The sequence below is a fragment of the Pan troglodytes genome, chromosome 2, assembly GCF_028858775.2.
Source record: "Pan troglodytes isolate AG18354 chromosome 2, NHGRI_mPanTro3-v2.0_pri, whole genome shotgun sequence".
Lineage (NCBI taxonomy): Eukaryota > Metazoa > Chordata > Mammalia > Primates > Hominidae > Pan > Pan troglodytes.
Window position 1 is genome coordinate 115,539,185 of NC_086015.1, and position 18,347 is coordinate 115,557,531.

Below are 18,347 nucleotides of genomic sequence, written 5' to 3' on the forward strand. Positions count from 1 at the left end.
ATTGGGAGAAAGCTAACCACTGCACATGGGTTTCGTGATAGCCTCCACAAAGACAGAAGTGTGTCTTATAGGAGCCTTGTAACTTGCTAATATGGCACAGTTCATTTCAGAAGGAGGCATTTGAGTAATTTAAATGTAATCTAGTTTAAGTTTTTAAAGAAATTAATTAGAAAACCAGGAGTCAAAGACATCTGCATATATGAACAGAAAAAAATGATGGATGAGGGCAACTGAGGGCTGAGTGAACTCTTTTCTTAGGATTTAAGGTTTTCTTACCTGTTTAATCTGTTTAGAACTTGTAATCTGATCAATTATGGTCATTATGTCTGCTTCACCTTGGACATAGCCTTTTAGTATTCCATACCAAAAGGTCTTCTGATGACTCATTCTTTTATCTATTATTTGCAGCAACTTTGGTGCTATGAGCTGAATTAAACAGGACTTCCATTAATATAAATTGCACAAATATCATTTTATGATATGTTGATTAGTTTAATCAAAATAGTTAATAAGAAGAAATTAAGTGCCCTCAAAGGTAACTACAATAACCTGTCAAGGTTCTTTGTTATTTTTTTAGTGGTATCTTTATAACTTCATGACTATAGCTATTTCCCTATAACTAATAATTTGGGGGTACCTATGTGAAATTTATGACTTTATTCTTTACTTATTTTCCTTATAGAGAATTGGATGCTATTTTCAACTGGTTTCAATTCTTGGAAAACAATGCAATTAATCTTCTGTGCTTAGGTCATAAAATGACTAAATTACTGCCCTTTTTGCATGCTAAATCTCCTATAACACCTCCTACTTGATGGTCTGGTCAGGTGAGAAACCACCACAACCATACTGCCTGTTAGACCCCAAAATTAACTTCACTTCTCTGTGTTTCTTTGCTGAGGGTTGAAGTCTCCAGGTTATCAGCTACCATTGTGCAGTCCCCTAGCTTCTGCAGAGTTCATTGATCCCTTTGTTTTTCTATCTATGTTCCACAACCTCCATACTCTACCCTGCAACTACCTGCCACTAATCCCCAAAGGGTTTACACTCATCTTTCAAGATTCAGCTCAAGTATCACCTAATAAATGAAGTCTTTTCTCATTCTGTGCATACTCCTGTTTTGCACTTATCCTACTATATAACATTTCAATATCTAGATTACTCATGATTTTTCTTCTACAATAAGCTTTCCAGGGGAAGAGACAATATCTAATTCATCTTCATATTCCAAGGACCTGTGATTTAACATAAGACCATAGTTCAGAGTTTTCTGAATATATCAACAAACTTTTCTTAGGTGGTTTATTAGTTTCTTCATCTGAACTATTTGTTAGGCTCTGTATACCTTACTATCAGAATTAATTCATCAGTGGAATACACTAGACTCGCCTTCCTCAGGTAAATTGCACTCTAGCACTACTTATGATCCCTTAGAATACCGAAAAAGCAGACTACTAGTTCTGTACTCTTTGACCTAGTTGATTTATGCCTCTCAGTAGCAAAAATGTTTTTAATTATTCCTTACATGTGTAAGAAAGATCTAAATGTAAAGATTCTATTAGTTTTATCTCCATACAAACTATGTTTTATTTAACTGTATCACTCACAGTGCTTATATATGCATGTATCTTGTTTGTGTATGAATAGTGAAAAAGATAGGAAAGAGAGCGTATATCTGCATTCATATATATACTTATTTGTGGAGGAGTGAGTTTCATGTCATTGAAATAATCACACAGAAAATAACCACCCATAATATTTGTTATAGAAACATGTTATTAGACAATCAAAGGTTATTTTTGAAACCATATTTCTATAATACTATATGTATTTTTTCCTTGATTTGTATAAATGTAGGATATTTTCTTTGTCCCTATAAATAGTTTGCATGGTTGTTTTGTTAACTTCCATCTTTTATTCCCCAAATATCTATAAAAATAAACATTACATGGAGGTTAACTTACACTTGCATTAATATAGAATTTCTCATGTGCTGTCTATTTAAAGGAAAAGTTGTGATGAGTATTTCTATACTTTCACATGCTAAACAAATTCCTAATATAATTGGGATGTTTGTAATATGAAATGTTATGAAACTTAATTTGCCAAAGGAAGCTAAAATTTAAAATATAAACATTAACCCAACAGAATATGTTAACCATAAAACTAGTAAACTAATTTTACTCTATGTTTTATGAAACAATCAGTAGGAATTAGAAATTGCACGATTTACTGGTTCTTTACCTTGAAAATGCGTAGTATACGAATAAATTGAACAACTTTTATAAAGACTATTACTTCAGTCTCATTAAAAATATACTTAATGGTGTCTATTTCAATAAGTATTACATGTAAGATGCCAATTAATGTAATTGCTAACTCGAATATGTTCCAGGCATGTGAAAAAAAGTCCTTCCTCATTGCTGCTATCTGTTGATTTAAAAGGAAATTACATTATCATGTTTGTTTCTGCTTTTACTACACCATTTTCCACAACAATTTAAACATCATGTTAGGCTTTTCTCTTATCTACTCCACATGTATGAAATATCCTCAGGAAACCAAAATCAAACAAACAAGTTCATCAAATTTATCTTGTAATAAAGGAATACTCCTAGAACTATTAATTTAGGATTGGGTTTAAAGGACAGGTATAATGAAAACAAACAAATGTATATAATGACACCAGTAAAAAGTAGCGACAATGGAAAGGCAAATTCAGACAAAAATGTAGTACGCCAGGGTGTTTTAATTTAAAACAAGTTGCCCTAAATGCCATAAAAATCCTGGAGGTTGCATCCATTTTTTATTATTTTATAATTTATATCCAAAATGATGATTCTGAGTAGTCAAAACAAAATTAGTTTATGTTTGTTGTGACACATGTGGGCAAAGTTTTTATTAAAGTAGTTCAAGATTTAAAAATATATTTATTAAAAGATTATGCTTTCTTCACTAAATTCACTTGTGTAATTTCATTCTGGGATAACGCAGAATAAGTTATTTTTAATTTCTCAAAAAAATTCGATGCCCTCTCTCACCATTCCTATTCAACATAGTGTTGGAAGTTCTGGCCAGGGCAATCAGGCAGGAGAAGGAAATAAAGGATATTCAGTTAGGAAAAAAGGAAGTCAAATTGTCCCTGTTTGCAGATGACATGATTGTATATCTAGAAAACCCCATCGTCTCAGCCCAAAATCTCCTTAAGCTCATAAGCAACTTCAGCAAAGTCTCAGGATACAAAATCAATGTACAAAAATCACAAGCATTCTTACACACCAATAACAGTCAAACAGAGAGCCAAATCATGAGTGAACTCCCATTCACAATTGCTTCAAAGACAATAAAATACCTGGGAATCCAACTTACAAGGGATGTGAAGGACCTCTTCAAGGAGAACTACAAACCACTGCTCAACGAAATAAATGAGGATACAAACAAATGGAAGAACATTCCATGCTCATGGGTAGGAAGAATCAATATCGTGAAAATGGCCATACTGCCCAAGGTAATTTATAGACTCAATGCCATCCCCATCAAGCTACCAACAACTTTCTTCACAGAATTGGAAAAAACTACTTTAAAGTTCATATAGAACCAAAAAAGAGCCCACATCGCCAAGTCAATCCTAAGCCAAAAGAACAAAGCTGGAAGCATCACGCTACATGACTTCAAACCATACTACAAAGCTACAGTAACCAAAACAGCATGGTACTGGTACCAAAACGGAGATATGGATCAATGGAACAGAACAGAGACCTCAGAAATAATGCCACATATCTACAACTATCTGATCTTTGACAAACCTGAGAAAAACAAGCAATGGGGAAAGGATTCCCTATTTAATAAATGGTGCTGGGAAAACTGGCTAGCCCTATGTAGAAAGCTGAAACTGGATCCCTTCTTTACACCTTATACAAAAATCAATTCAAGATGGATTAAAGACTTAAACGTTAGACCTAAAACCATAAAAACCCTAGAAGAAAACCTAGGCATTACCATTCAGGACATAGGCATGGGCAAGGACTTCATGTCTAAAACACCAAAAGCAATGGCAACAAAAGCCAAAATTGACAAATGGGATCTAATTAAACTAAAGAGCTTCTGCACAGCAAAAGAAACTACCATCAGAGTGAACAGGCAACCTACAAAATGGGAGAAAAATTTTGCAACCTACTCATCTGACAAAGGGCTAATGTCCAGAATCTACAATGAACTCAAACAAATTTACAAGAAAAAAACAAACAACCCCATCAAAAAGTGGGCAAAGGACATGAACAGACACTTCTCAAAAGAAGACATTTATGCAGCCAATAGACGCATGAAAAAATGCTCATCATCACTGGTCATCAGAGAAATGCAAATCAAAACCACAATGAGATACCATCTCACACCAGTTAGAATGGTGATCATTAAAAAGGAAACAACAGGTGCTGGAGAGGATGTGGAGACATAGGAACACTTTTACACTGTTGGTGGGAGTAGAAACTAGTTCAACCATTGTGGAAGAGTGTGGCAATTCCTCAAGGATCTAGAACTAGAAATACCATTTGACCCAGCCATCCCATTACTGGGTAGATACCTAAAGGATTATAAATCATGCTACTATAAAGACACATGAACACATATGTCTATTGCGGCACCATTCACAATAGCAAAGACTTGGAACCAACCCAAATGTCCATCAATGATAGACTGGATTAAGAAAATGTGGCCCATATACACCATGGAATACTACGTAGCCATAAAAAAGGATGGGTTCATGTCCTTTGTAGGGACATGGATGAAGCTGGAAACCATCATTCTGAGCAAACTATCACAAGGACAGAAAACCAAACACCACATGTTCTCACTCGTAGGTGGGATGTGAACAATCAGAACACCTGGACACAGGGCAAGGAACATCACACACCGGATCTTGTCGTGGGGTCGGGGGCTGGGGGAAGGGATAGCAGTAGGAGAAATAACTAATGTAAATGACGAGTTAGTGGGTGCAGCAAACCAACATGGCACATGTTTACATATGTAATAAACCTGCACGTTGTGCACATGTACCCTAGAACTTAAAGTATAATAATAATAATAATTTGAATTTAGACATGTTAAAGTATATATTTATACTAGTAAATGATCATACTAATTTGAAATCAAATAGCTAAAATACTGAAGCATCTATTCGAAGGGAGAAAATAGTCAAAATTCCTACTATTTTGTGATAGTTGATACAGTCAGTCTTTCTGCATATTTCAAAAAAAGGTTTCTTGAAACCTAGTATAGCTAAGAAAGTGGGAGATTTCAAAGATGATTGTAGATTTCAGCTTGGGAAATTGGGTTTCCATTGAAATTCTGAAGGGAGAGTAGGATAAGAGAAGACAAATTTCTTTTCAATATGCTGCTTGTAATGTTTGCACAGTACTTTGTCAGAGGGATATAGTCAGCAGCTACCTATATGATCTACGGCTCTGGATAAAATTTGAGCTATAGACATGAATTTGGGAGTCATTAGACTATGAATGACAGTTGATGTCACAAAAGTAGATGAGACAGCATGGCCTGCCCTTTATTATTTAATTCACATCTATGTCTCTTCCCTCATTTTCCACATCCTGAAAACATATTTAACATCTCTCCAATCTCCACTCTGACCAACTCATTCCTGAGCTTCAGTCATTGGAAGTAGTGTTCCTTAATGTGTCATGGTGTTGTTTCTATGTTTTCCCTTGTTCTTGTTGTTTATTATGCAATGTACTTGTAGTTATTCTCTTTTTTGTCTCCTAGACATTATTCAAAATTCAACTCAAGTGTTGCTTTCCCTTGAATACCTTCCTTCTCCGACCCTACTATTCTGCATAAGAAGCTCCTTCTGTCTGTTCCCATTGTACTCTGTGTATTCCTCTATCATACTAGAGAGATATAAAAATATCTATCCAGTATAAAAATAATAAAATGAACCTTCAAGTACTCACCACCCTGCTAAGACTGAGAATATTGCCAATACCTTTTAAACTCACTTTGTGTCCCTTTGACACACACCATTTTAAAATTTATTTCTGGAAATACAAAATCAGTGCTTCAAGTATGCATATTATCTATTGAGTTACTATAAAAATCACCTTCAAAAATTAAAGTTTGGAGACGTGAGGAAGAAATTCATACACTCCTTCAGAAAATTGTCTGTTGCTGGTGTTGAAAAACAAGGCTAGGAAATCTCCCTGTCAGACATATAACACTTCCATACACACATAAATTTTAGATTACCTTAAGTAGTGCCTCTAGAATATAAAGTGTAAGAAAACAGTAGTTAGTGTGTTTTAATTCGCTGTGGTAGATTACATTTAACTGGGATATCCAAGAGATTATAAAGGGAAATATATTCATTAATATCACAAGGTATCCAACATGTTCAAATTCCTCAGTAAATACTATTGTGTGGCATATACGAAAAAAGAAGTATCTGTAAAACAAAAAGACAGTTTTATCTGATAAAAGGTTTACATTAAATGATTTTCATATATACTCATTTCTGTTCTACTTATCAACAGCTGCAGAGCCTTCTTTAATAATTCTGAAAGCAGCCACCACTAGCTAACACGTTCTGGCATCCCGCTTCAGATACTGTCCTTTTAATTTCTTCCACTGATCCTCCTCTGTCTTGAGTCTAGTTTCTCCTTTTTCTTTCTCTCCCTCCTTAAATCTCATTCACTTTTTCTTTTTACTTTTAATGGAAATATTTTTGGTATAACACAGGAAAAATTCAAACTGGAATTTTTTTAAATAAAGAGAATACTTTCTAGCTTTTGATAATTCCTATTTTCAGAGATGAATACTATTAGTTTGAATATTGTTCCAACTTTTTATGTTTATAAAATGATTATCTATAAACATAAAAGAAGTTATATGACACATATTTTTCTGTAACCTGCATTTTTGCCTTTTAACAACGTATCATGAGCATCTTCTCTTGTCAAGGTATAAAATTGGGATCAAAGCCTAGGATGCATGGTGGTGGAATATATGGATCCAAATTTTATCACAAAATTTAAATTAATGTATATGCTTTGAAAAATAGCTTCCATATTCAATATGATGGAGAGTAGAAATGTAGATAAAAAGATTTACTTTAATATTTTAATTATTCAAGTAGTATAATAATACACTATTGTTGTTAAAATTCACATGATAATGATTAATTAATTGCTGATTGAAGACTGGGTAAGTACCAGATCATTTTCTCATTCTCAAAGGTACATCTATGCCATAGCCCAGAAGCTTTTACAATTTTGGATACCATTTGAAAAAAAGATGATGAAATTATGAGTGCAGTAATATATAGTCTGTCCTCACATTGTCAGGGCCCTCCAAGGCCTCTGGCAGTTCCTCTGTGATGGGAGCTGCAGAGTTTAAGCCTTGTTAACTTTGTGATAACCTCTCTGTCCTCTCTCCAGTCTGCTTTTCTTGATCTCTTCCAGCAGCAAAACCATGTTTGGCAAAGCATGGCACTGGAGGTTACCTTTGCTTAAATTTATGGTTAAATTTGCAGTCACTGATCTCATTCATTTTGTCACTAGCTATATTTCTTTCCCTTGAATCTAAGAAAAAAAAGAAATTCCAATTGAAAAGGAAGAAGTAAAATGATCTCTATTTGTGGATGACATAATCCTATATATTGAAAATCCTAGAGAATGTGCAAAAATCAACTAGAGCTAATAAACAAAATAGCAAAGTTTCAGGAAACAAAATCGATATATAAAAATCAGTTGTATTTCTATACACTAGAAAGAACTGATCTGAAAATGAAATTATGAAAACAATTATATTTAAAATAGCACCAAAAACAACAAAATAGTTAGGATTAATGTTAACCTAAAACTTGTGTGCTCAAAACAACAAAACATTACCAAAATAAGTTAAAGATTTAAATAAAAGGTAAGACATTCCATGTTCATGGTTTGGAAGGCTTAATATTGATAATATGACAATGCTACCCAAAGCAATCTACAGATTAAATTAAATCCTATAAAAATCTTGACCTTTTTCTCTATTTTGCAGAAACAGGCAAGATAATCTAAAATTTATATGGAATTCTAAGGGACCTCAACTAGTTACAACAATCTTGAAAAAGAAAGTTGAAGGACTTATACTTCCTGATATCAAAATTGTATACCAAGTGTGGAAAACAATTTGGTGGTTACTCAAGAAACTAAATATAGAATTACCACACAGTCCTGCAATTTTGCCCCTGGGATATGCCCTTGAGTAGAAAGCAGGTATTCAAATAAAAACTTGCACATGAATGTTCATGGCAGCACTATTCATAATAGCCAAAAGGCAGAAACAACTCAAATGTCCATAAACTGATGAATGGGTAAATGAAATGTGGTATATATACCATGGAACATTATTTAACCTTAAATAGGAATCACATATTGATACATGCTACAAAGAGGATGACCCTTATGCTACTAACACATTCTATTATGTGGATGAAAACATTATGGTAAGTCAAAGAAGCCAGAAACACAAGGCTACATAGTGATGATTTCATTTATGTGAAACATTTGAAATAAGTAAATTCACAGGGACAGAAAACAGACTGGTGCTTTCCAGGAGCAGGGCAAAAAGGCAAAATGGGGAATGACTGCTTAATGAATACCCAGTTTATTTTTGGACTAATAAATAACACTGAATTATACACTTTAAAATGGTTAATGGTTAACTTATGTATATGAAATTTACCTCAATTAAAAAGAGAATACTATTCCTATCCTTTTTATTCTTTAAGTAACTTTATGTATCTACATAAGAAATTTAGGGTGGTGGCTGACCCCCACATTTCTAATAAACATTCTGTAGCTATTTATGCCCTGTGACACTCATCAGTCTCCTCTGAGGTGGCTACCACCCACTTCAAAGCTTTAAATCAATTGTAAAGACAGGAAAAAAACCCTTTATTTTTTTAAAAAATAAAAAATTAAAAGGATGCAGCTAAGGTTTATAGTGGATGTTGGCCAGATCATTTTTCTTTTATATTATGCCATAATCTCCTTTGATTTTTATATAAACTCTAACAATATATGGTGGTACCAAAATTTGTGGTGAGTTTGAAGGCTGATTTAGTAACAGGTATAAAAAATGAATTTGTTAATACAGATTATTTTTGTTTTCTTACTTTAGGTATGTTTGTGAGCATTTTCTATGACTGTAAATAAGGCCATTTTTCAGATAATAAAATATGCAAAAATTTTTAAAAAGAAATTTCATTGTAAAATTCCTCAAAATATTTTGCAAAATATTCAGGATAGGGGGCGGTTCCAAGATAGCCGAATAGGAACAGCTCCAGTCTACAGCTCCCAACATGAGTGACACAGAAGACAGGTGATTTCTGCATTTCCAGCTGAGGTACCGGGTTCATCTCACTGGGGCTTGTTGGACAGTGGGTGCAGGACAGTGGGTGCAGTGCACCGAGCATGAGCCGAAGCAGGGCAAGGCATCGCCTCATCTGGGAAGTGCAAGGGGTCGGGGAATTCCCTTTCCTAGCCAAGTGAAGCTGTGACAGATGACATCTGGAAAATCGGATCACTCCCACCCTAATACTGCACTTTTCCAATGGTCTTAGCAAACGGCACACCAGGAGATTATATCCCGCACCTGGCTCGGAGGGTCCCACGCCCACGGAGCCTCACTCATTGCTAGCACAGCAGTCTGAGATCGAATTGCAAGGCAGCAGCAAGGCTGGGGGAGGGGCGCCCACCATTGCTGAGGCTTGAGTAGGTAAATAAAGTGGCCGGGAGGCTCAAACTGGGTGGAGCCCACTGCAGCTCAAGGAGGCCTGCCTTCCTCTGTAGACTCCACCTCTGGGGGCAGGGCATAGCCGAACAAAAGGCAGCAGAAACCTCTGCAGACTTAAATGTCCCTGCCTGACAGCTTTGAAGAGAGTAGTGGTTCTCCCAGCACGGAGTCTGAGATCTGAGAACGGACAGACTGCCTCCTCAAGTGGATCTCTGACCCCCGAGTAGCCTAATTGGGAGGCACCCCCCAGTAAGGGCAGACTGACACCTCACAAGGCCGAGTAACCCTCTGAGATGAAACATCTGGAGGAATGATCAGGCAGCAACATTTGCTGTTCAGCAATATTCGCTGTTCTGCAGCCTCTGCTGCTGATACCCAGGCAAACAGGGTCTGGAGTGGACCTCCAGCAAACTCCAACAGACCTGCAGCTGAGTGTCCTGACTGTTAGAAGGAAAAGTAACAAACACAAAGGACATCCACACCAAAACCCCATCTGTACGTCACCATCATCAAAGACCAAAAGTAGATAAAACCACAAAGATGGGGAAAAAACAGAGCAGAAAAGCTGAAAATTCCAAAAATCAGAGCACCTCTCCCCCTCCAAAAGAACACAGCTCCTCACCAGCAACAGAACAAAGCTGGATGGAGAATGACTTTGATGAGTTGAGAGAAGAAGGTTTCAGATGATCAAACTTCTCCGAGCTAAAGGAGGAAGTTCGAACCCATGGCAAAGAAGCTAAAAACCTTGAAAAAAGATTAGACAAATGGCTAACTAGAATAACCAGTGTAGAGAAGTCCTTAAAGGACCTGATGGAGGTGAAAACCATGGCACAAGAACTACATGATGAATGCACAAGCTTCAGTAGCCAATTAGATCAACTGGAAGAAAGGGTATCAGTGATTGAAGATCAAATAAATGAAATGAAGCAAGAAGAGAAGTTTAGAGAAAAAAGAGTAAAAAGAAATGAATAAAGCCTCCAAGAAATATGGGACTATGTGAAAAGACCAAATCTACATCCGATTGGTATACCTGAAAGTGACAGGGAGAATGGAACCAAGTTGGAAAACACTCTGCAGGGTATTATCCAGAAGAGCTTCCCCAACCTAGCAAGGCAGGCCAACATTCAAATTCAGGAAATACAGAGAATGCCACAAAGATACTCCTCAAGAAGAACAACCCCAAGAGACATAATTGTCAGATCCACCAAAGTTGAAATGAAGGAAAAAATGTAAAAGGCAACCAGAGAGAAAGGTCAGGTTACCCACAAAGGGAAGCCCATCAGAATAATAGCAGATCTCTCAGCAGAAACTCTACAAGGCAGAAGACAATGGGGGCCAATATTCAACATTCTTAAAGAAAAGAATTTTCAACCCAGGATTTCATGTCCAGCCAAACTAAGCTTCATAAGTGAAGGAGAAATAAAATCCTTTACAGAAAAGCAAATGCTGAGAGATTTTGTCACCACCAGGCCTGCCCTACAAGAGCTCCTGAAGGAAGTACTAAACATGGAAAGGAACAACTGGTAGCAGCCACAGCAAAAACAAGCCAAATTGTAAGACCATCTATGCTAGGAAGAAACTGCATCAACTAATGGGCAAAATAACCAGCTAATATCATAATGACAGGATCAAATCCACACATAACAATATTAACCTTAAATATAAATGGGCTAAATGCTCCAATTAAAAGACACAGACTGGCAAGTTGGATAAAGAGTCAAGACCCATCAGTGTTCTGTATTCAGGGGACCCATCTCATGTACAGAGACACACATAGGCTCAAAATAAAGGGACGGAGGAAGATCTACCAAGCAAATGGAAAGCAAAAAACAGCAGGGGTTGCAATCCTAGTCTCTGATAAAACAGACTTTAAACCAACGAAGATCAAAAGAGACAAAGAAGGCCATTACATAATGGTAAAGGGATCAATTCAACAAGAAGAGCTAGCTATCCTAAATATATATGCACCCAATACAGGAGCACCCAGATTCATAAAGCAAGTTCTTAGAGACCTAGAAAGAGACTTAAGACTCCCACACAATAATAATGGGAGACTTTAACACCCCACTGTCAACATTGGACAGAACAACGAGACAGAAAGTTAACAAGGATATCCAGGAATTGAACTCAGCTCTGCACCAAGCAGACCTAATAGACATCTACAGAACTCTCCACCCCAAATCAACAGAATATACATTCTTATTAGCACCACATCACACTTATTCCAAAATTGACCACATAGTTGGAAGTAAAGCACTCCTCAGCAAATGTAAAAGAACAGAAATTATAACAAACTGTCTCTCAGACCACAGTGCAATCAAATTAGAACTCAGGATTAAGAAACTCACTCAAAATCGCTCAACTACATGGAAACCGAACAACCAGCTGCTGAGTGACTACTGGGTACATGACAAAATGAAGGCAGAAATAAAGATGTTCTTTGAAACCAATAAGAACAAAGACACAGCATACCAGAATCTCTGGGACACATTTAAAGCAGTGTGTAGAGGGAAATTTGTAGCACTAAATGCCCACAAAAGAAAGCAGGAAAAATCTATAATTGACACCCTAACATCACAATTAAAAGAACTAGAGAAGCAAGAGCAAACACATTCAAAAGCTAGCAGAAGGCAAGAGATAACTAAGATCAGAGCAGAACTGAAGGAGATAGAGACACGAAAAACCCTTCAGAAAATCAATGAATCCAGGAGCTGGTTTTTTTGAAAAGATCAACAAAATTGATAGACCACTAGCAAGACTAATAAGGAGGAAAAGACAAAAGAATCAAATAGATGCAATAAAAAATGATAAAGGGGCTATCACCACCAATCCCCTAGAAATACAAACTACCCTCAGAGAATACTATAAACACCACTACACAAATAAACTAGAAAATCTACAAGAAATGGATAAATTCCTGGACAATACACCCTCCCAAGACTAAACCAGGAAGAATTTGAATCTCTGAATAGACCAATAACAGGCTCTGAAATTGAGGAAACAATTAGTAGCTTACCAACCAAAAGAAGTCCAGGACCAGATGGATTCACAGCCGAATTCTACGAGAGGTACAAGGAGGAGCTGCTACCATTCCTTCTAAGACTATTTCAATCAATAGAAAAAGAGGGAATCCTCCCTAACTCATTTTATGAGGCCAGCATCATCCTAATACCAAAGCCTGGCAGAGACACAACAAAAAAAGAGAATTTTAGACCAATATTCCTGATGAACATCGATGCAAAAATCCTCAATAAAATACTGGCAAACCGAATCCAGCAGCACATCAAAAAGCTTATCTACTATGATCAAGTGGGCTTCATCCCTGGGATGCAAGGCTGGTTCAACATACACAAATCAATAAATGTAATCCAGCATATAAAACGAACCAAAGGCAAAAATCACATGATTATCTCAATAGATGCAGAAAAGGCCTTCAACAAAATTCAAAGCCCTTCATGCTAAAAACTCTTAATAAATTAGGTATTGATGGGACGTATCTCAAAATAATAAGAGTTATTTATGACAAACCCACAGCCAATATCATACTGAATGGGCAAAAACTGAAAGCATTCCCTTTGAAAACTGCCACAAGACAGGGATGCCCTCTCTCACCACTCCTATTCAACATAGTGTTGGAAGTTCTGGCCAGGGCAATCAGGCAGGAGAAGGAAATAAAGGGTAGTCAATTAGGAAAAGAGGAAGTCAAATTGTCCCTGTTTGCAGATGACATGATTGTATATTTAGAAAACCCCATCGTCTCAGCCCAAAATCTCCTTAAGCTCATAAGCAACTTCAGCAAAGTCTCAGGATAAAAAATCAATGTACAAAAATCACAAGCATTCTTATGCACCAATAACAGACAAACAGCCAAATCATGAGTGAACTCCCATTCACAATTGCTTCAAAGAGAATAAAATACCTAGGAATCCAACTTACAAGGGATGTGAAGGACCTCTTCAAGAAGAACTACAAACCACTGCTCAACAAAATAAATGAGGATACAAACAAATGGAAGAACATTCCATGCTCTGGGGTAGGAAGAATCAATATCGTTAAAATGGTCATACTGCCCAAGGTAATTTATAGATTCAATACCATCCCCAACAAGCTATCAATGACTTTCTTCACAGAATTGGAAAAAACTACTTTAAACTTCATATGGAACCAAAAAAGAGCCCACATTGCTAAGTCAATCATAAGCCAAAAGGACAAAGCTGGAGGCATCATGCTACCTGACTTCAAACTATACTACAAGGCTGTGGTAACCAAAACAGCATGGTACTGGTACCAAAACAGAGATATAGACGAATGGAACAGAACAGAGCCCTCAGAAATAATACCACACATCTACAACCATCTGATCTTTGACCAACCTGAGAAAAACAAGAAATGGGGAAAGGATTCCCTATTTAATAAATGGTGCTGGGAAAACTGGCTAGCCATATGTAGAAAGCTGAAACTGGATCCCTTCCTTACACCTTATACAAAAATCAATTCAAGATGGATTAAAGACTTAAATGTTAGACCTAAAACCATAAAAACCCTAGAAGAAAACCTAGGCAATACCATTCAGAACATAGGCATGGGCAAGGACTTCAGGACTAAAACACCAAAAGCAATGGCAACAAAAGCCAAAATTGACAAATGGGATCTAATTAAACTAAAGAGCTTCTGCACAGCAAAAGAAACTACCATCAGAGTGAACAGGCAACCTACAGAATGGGAGAAAATTTTTGCAATCTACCCATCTGACAAAGGGCTAATATCCAGAATCTACAAAGAACTCAAACAAATTTACAAGAAAAAAACAAACAACCCCATCAAAAAGTGGGCGAAGGATATGAACAGACACTTCTCAAAAGAAGACATTTATGCAGCCAAAAGACACATGAAAAAATGCTCATCATCACTCGCCATCAGAGAAATGCAAATCAAAATCACAATGAGATACCATCTCACACCAGTTAGAATGGCAATCATTAAAGTCAGGAAACAACAGGTGCTGGAGAGGATGTGGAGAAATAGGAACACATTTACACTGTTTGTGGGGCTGTAACTTAGTTCAACCATTGTGGAAGACAGTGTGGCGATTCCTCAAGGATCTAGAACTAGAAATACCATTTGACCCAGCCATCCCATTACTGGGTAGATACCCAAAGGATTATAAATCATGCTGCTATAAAGACACATGCACACATATGTTTATTGCGGCACTATTCACAAAAGCAAAGACTTGGAACCAACCCAAATGTCCATCAATGATAGACTGGATTAAGAAAATATGGCACATATACACCGTGGAATACTATGCAGCCATAAAAAGGGATGAGTTCATGTCCTTTGTAGGGACATGGATGAAGCTGGAAACCATCATTCTCAGCAAACTATTGCAAGGATGAAAAACCAAACACCACATGTTCTCACTCATAGGTGGGAACTGAACAATGAGAACACTTGGACACATGGTGGGGAACATCACACACTGGGGCCTGTTGTGGGGTGAGGGGAGGGGGGAAGGATAGCATTAGGAGATATACCTAATGTAAATGACGAGTTAATGAGTGAAGCACACCAACATGTCACATGTATGCATATGTAACCTGCACGTTGTGCACATGTACCCTAGCACTTACAGTATAATAAAAAAAAATTCAAGATACCATTTTAAAAGAAAAAACAGGGAATTTCAAGTGAATATAATAGCATTTCTTATAAGGTTCAAAAGCACTTACTTTGATGGGCCCTCTTTTTCCTTTCTGGTATTATACACCCAATTAAGTAGTAGTTTTCTAGCAAAGGTAACTGTTTTTTGGCTTTCAGAATAATTCTTTATTGTGTCAAGACTCATACATCTAGAAAAAGAAAGAAATCTTTAAACATGCTTTAAACATTTTGAGATAAGTTTAATGTTGTACTGGAAGTTTAATGTTGTACATTAGTTTAATTTTGCACAAAACAGGAAGACTATTTTGTGCCATGATGGTTGGATTAAGACATTTTCATGGGCATGGTTCATGAAGTTAGATTGTCAGGCTCACTTGTTAAACAGAGAGTATTAAAAATTGGAGGTACATGGTTGAAAATAATAGAGATTTCAAGGTTCAGGGATAGAAAACATACTATGTTTCAAATATTTGGGATTCAGACATCTGGGTTTTCATGTTAGATTCCCCATTGTCTGGTATGGCAATGGACAAATTACCTCATTAACTTGCTTGCTAATCTACAAAATAAGGATAAAAATACCAATGTTAGGCTGGGATAATTAAATGGGAAAGCATGTATAAAGCATCCAACTCATATCACACATCTTCCCATCTCTTTGTCTTCACCTTCAAAGCAGATAGTAAGGTTTAGAATGACTAAAAATGAGTTTAAATGGTAACTTAGAAAAGTCACTGGTCATAAGAGCTCAATGTCATTTTGGTAGCACTTGTCCCAAGTTTTCTGTAGCTTTCTGCTAGCTTTTTTTTTTTTTTTTAAATTGAGACAGCTCAGATCCGTGTATATGATCATGTCTTGTTTAGCCAATCTCCTTGGCTTTTCAAGGAATTTACCTGCTGCTGACCAGATACTTTCATCGTCATGATCAGAAGGAGAGTAAGGCTCTGCCCTTGGATGTGAGGCCCTACCTTATAATGTGGCTTCATGGAAGGGCATTGGAAACCCAAGTTCAAAGGTAAACCTTGCCCTTTCTATGAATTATAATGTTCTTACTTTAAAACTTGTATATATATATTTTTTACTACAGGGATACTAATGTAATTGAAAAGAATGAAGTCATTCAATTATCTGTAATTCAATATAATATGCGGTAAATAAATGGAAAATGTTGAATATGTATATGACTTGATTCATTTATAATTGAAAAAATATTTATTCAACATCTGCTATGGTTGTTAAATGCCAAAGATAAACCATAAAGAAATACTGGTCTGCCCTCAAGGCTGCAGCAGACTAGTGAGATGAAACATGTAAATACCAATTGCAGTAAAACGTGGTAAGTGTTGCCACAGAGATAATAAATGAGAGGGCTCCCTGGACTCAAAAAAATAAGCATTTAATATAGTCTTATTGTGATATCTATGTGTGACACTTTACAGCACAAATTACTGAGTAATTCAGGCTCTTGAACTCCTGTTTTACATCAACATGTTCACTGTTTAGACCTGATTTAGGGAAACAGTATGATCTATTTAACCGGATAGTGAGGCAGCTTGGCTTTGAATCCCAACTCTGTAATTTATGAGTCAAATGACCTTGCATAAATTATTTAATTTCTCTTTGTTTTACTTTCCTAACCTGCATCGTGAATATAACAACAGCATCTAATAAGATTCTTCTGAGGTAAAATAGGTTAATACATGTAAAGTGTTTAAAACTGTACCTGGTATGACACTCAATAAAAAGAAACTATGTGCTCAAAGTATTATTTTTTAGGCAATTATACAAGCACTTAGCATAGGTCCTGGTGCTCCTGTTTAAACCCTCCACTCTTTCTTTTCTTAGACTTGTTTTTCTTGCCACAGGTCACCCTGACACATGAGGCACTCATAGGAATAATTAGCAAATGGTAAAATCAGCTCAGCAAAGAAGCAAGAACTGAATATAAGCACAATCAATAGAAAGTTCTCTAGGGGCTGGAATACCATTTTGCTAATATTAATATTCCCTACAGTGACTGGCATATATTGGTAATATATAGCTTTGCACATATTGGTTTTCAATGTATATCTCTTACATGCATGCATAAAAAATGTAATATATTCCAAAGTTTGCCTTCATAGGCATATGTTGCTTCTGCCTTTGGGGAACATTTAAAGAGAAAAAAATCAAGGCAGTGGGCTGAATTGCTCTATGTTGTTTTATTTTTATTTTTATTTTTGAGACAGAGCCTTGCTCTGTCCCCCAGGCTGGAGTGCAGTGGCACGATCTCAGCTCACTGCAACCTCTGCCTTCGGGGTTCAAGCAATTCTCCTGTCTCAGCCTCCTGAGTAGCTGGGACTACAGGTGCATGCCAGCGTGCCTGGCTAATTTTTTTGTATTTTTAGTAGAGACAGGGTTTCACCATATTGGTCAGGCTGGTCTCGAACTCCTGACCTCAAGTGATCCACCCACCTTGGCCTCCTAAAGTGCTGGGATTACAAGCATGAGCCACTATGCCCGGCCTGTTATTTTTAACATCTCCTGGAATATATATTAATGATGCTTTTTATTGTGTCATTTATTAAAAACTTCCACTGTACAATGTGCACCTTTCTTCTTTAAAATATGCACGGTATTGTTTTGAATTGATCACATTTGCCCAGCCCTCTCTTTCAACTCCCTCAACTTTACTAGGTCACCTAAAGCATTGGAAGTGCCTGGATCAAAAGGACAAACAGAGACCCTGGTACCATAGATGAAAATATTCAAGCATTATAAATCAAGGAAACAAAATTTTAAATAAGATATATTTCATCTTCCTATCATGACACATATAATGTCATAATGATTTGTATGACTAGGCTTAAAATGAAAACTCTTAGTTACTTTGAAAGTCTGTACTTGAAATGAAA

At 36.5% G+C, this 18,347-nt stretch overlaps 1 protein-coding gene across 1 annotated transcript in view; it reads right to left on the bottom strand.

The window, feature by feature from the left end:
* SLC9C1 (solute carrier family 9 member C1) overlaps nt 1-18,347 on the bottom strand; it is a 137,972-nt gene that overhangs the window by 53,089 nt on the left and 66,536 nt on the right. Inside the window, 4 exon segments of the mRNA XM_016941634.2 lie at nt 277-426; nt 2,245-2,430; nt 6,259-6,454; nt 15,522-15,641. Of these exon segments, the coding sequence (XP_016797123.1) occupies nt 277-426; nt 2,245-2,430; nt 6,259-6,454; nt 15,522-15,641 (652 nt within the window).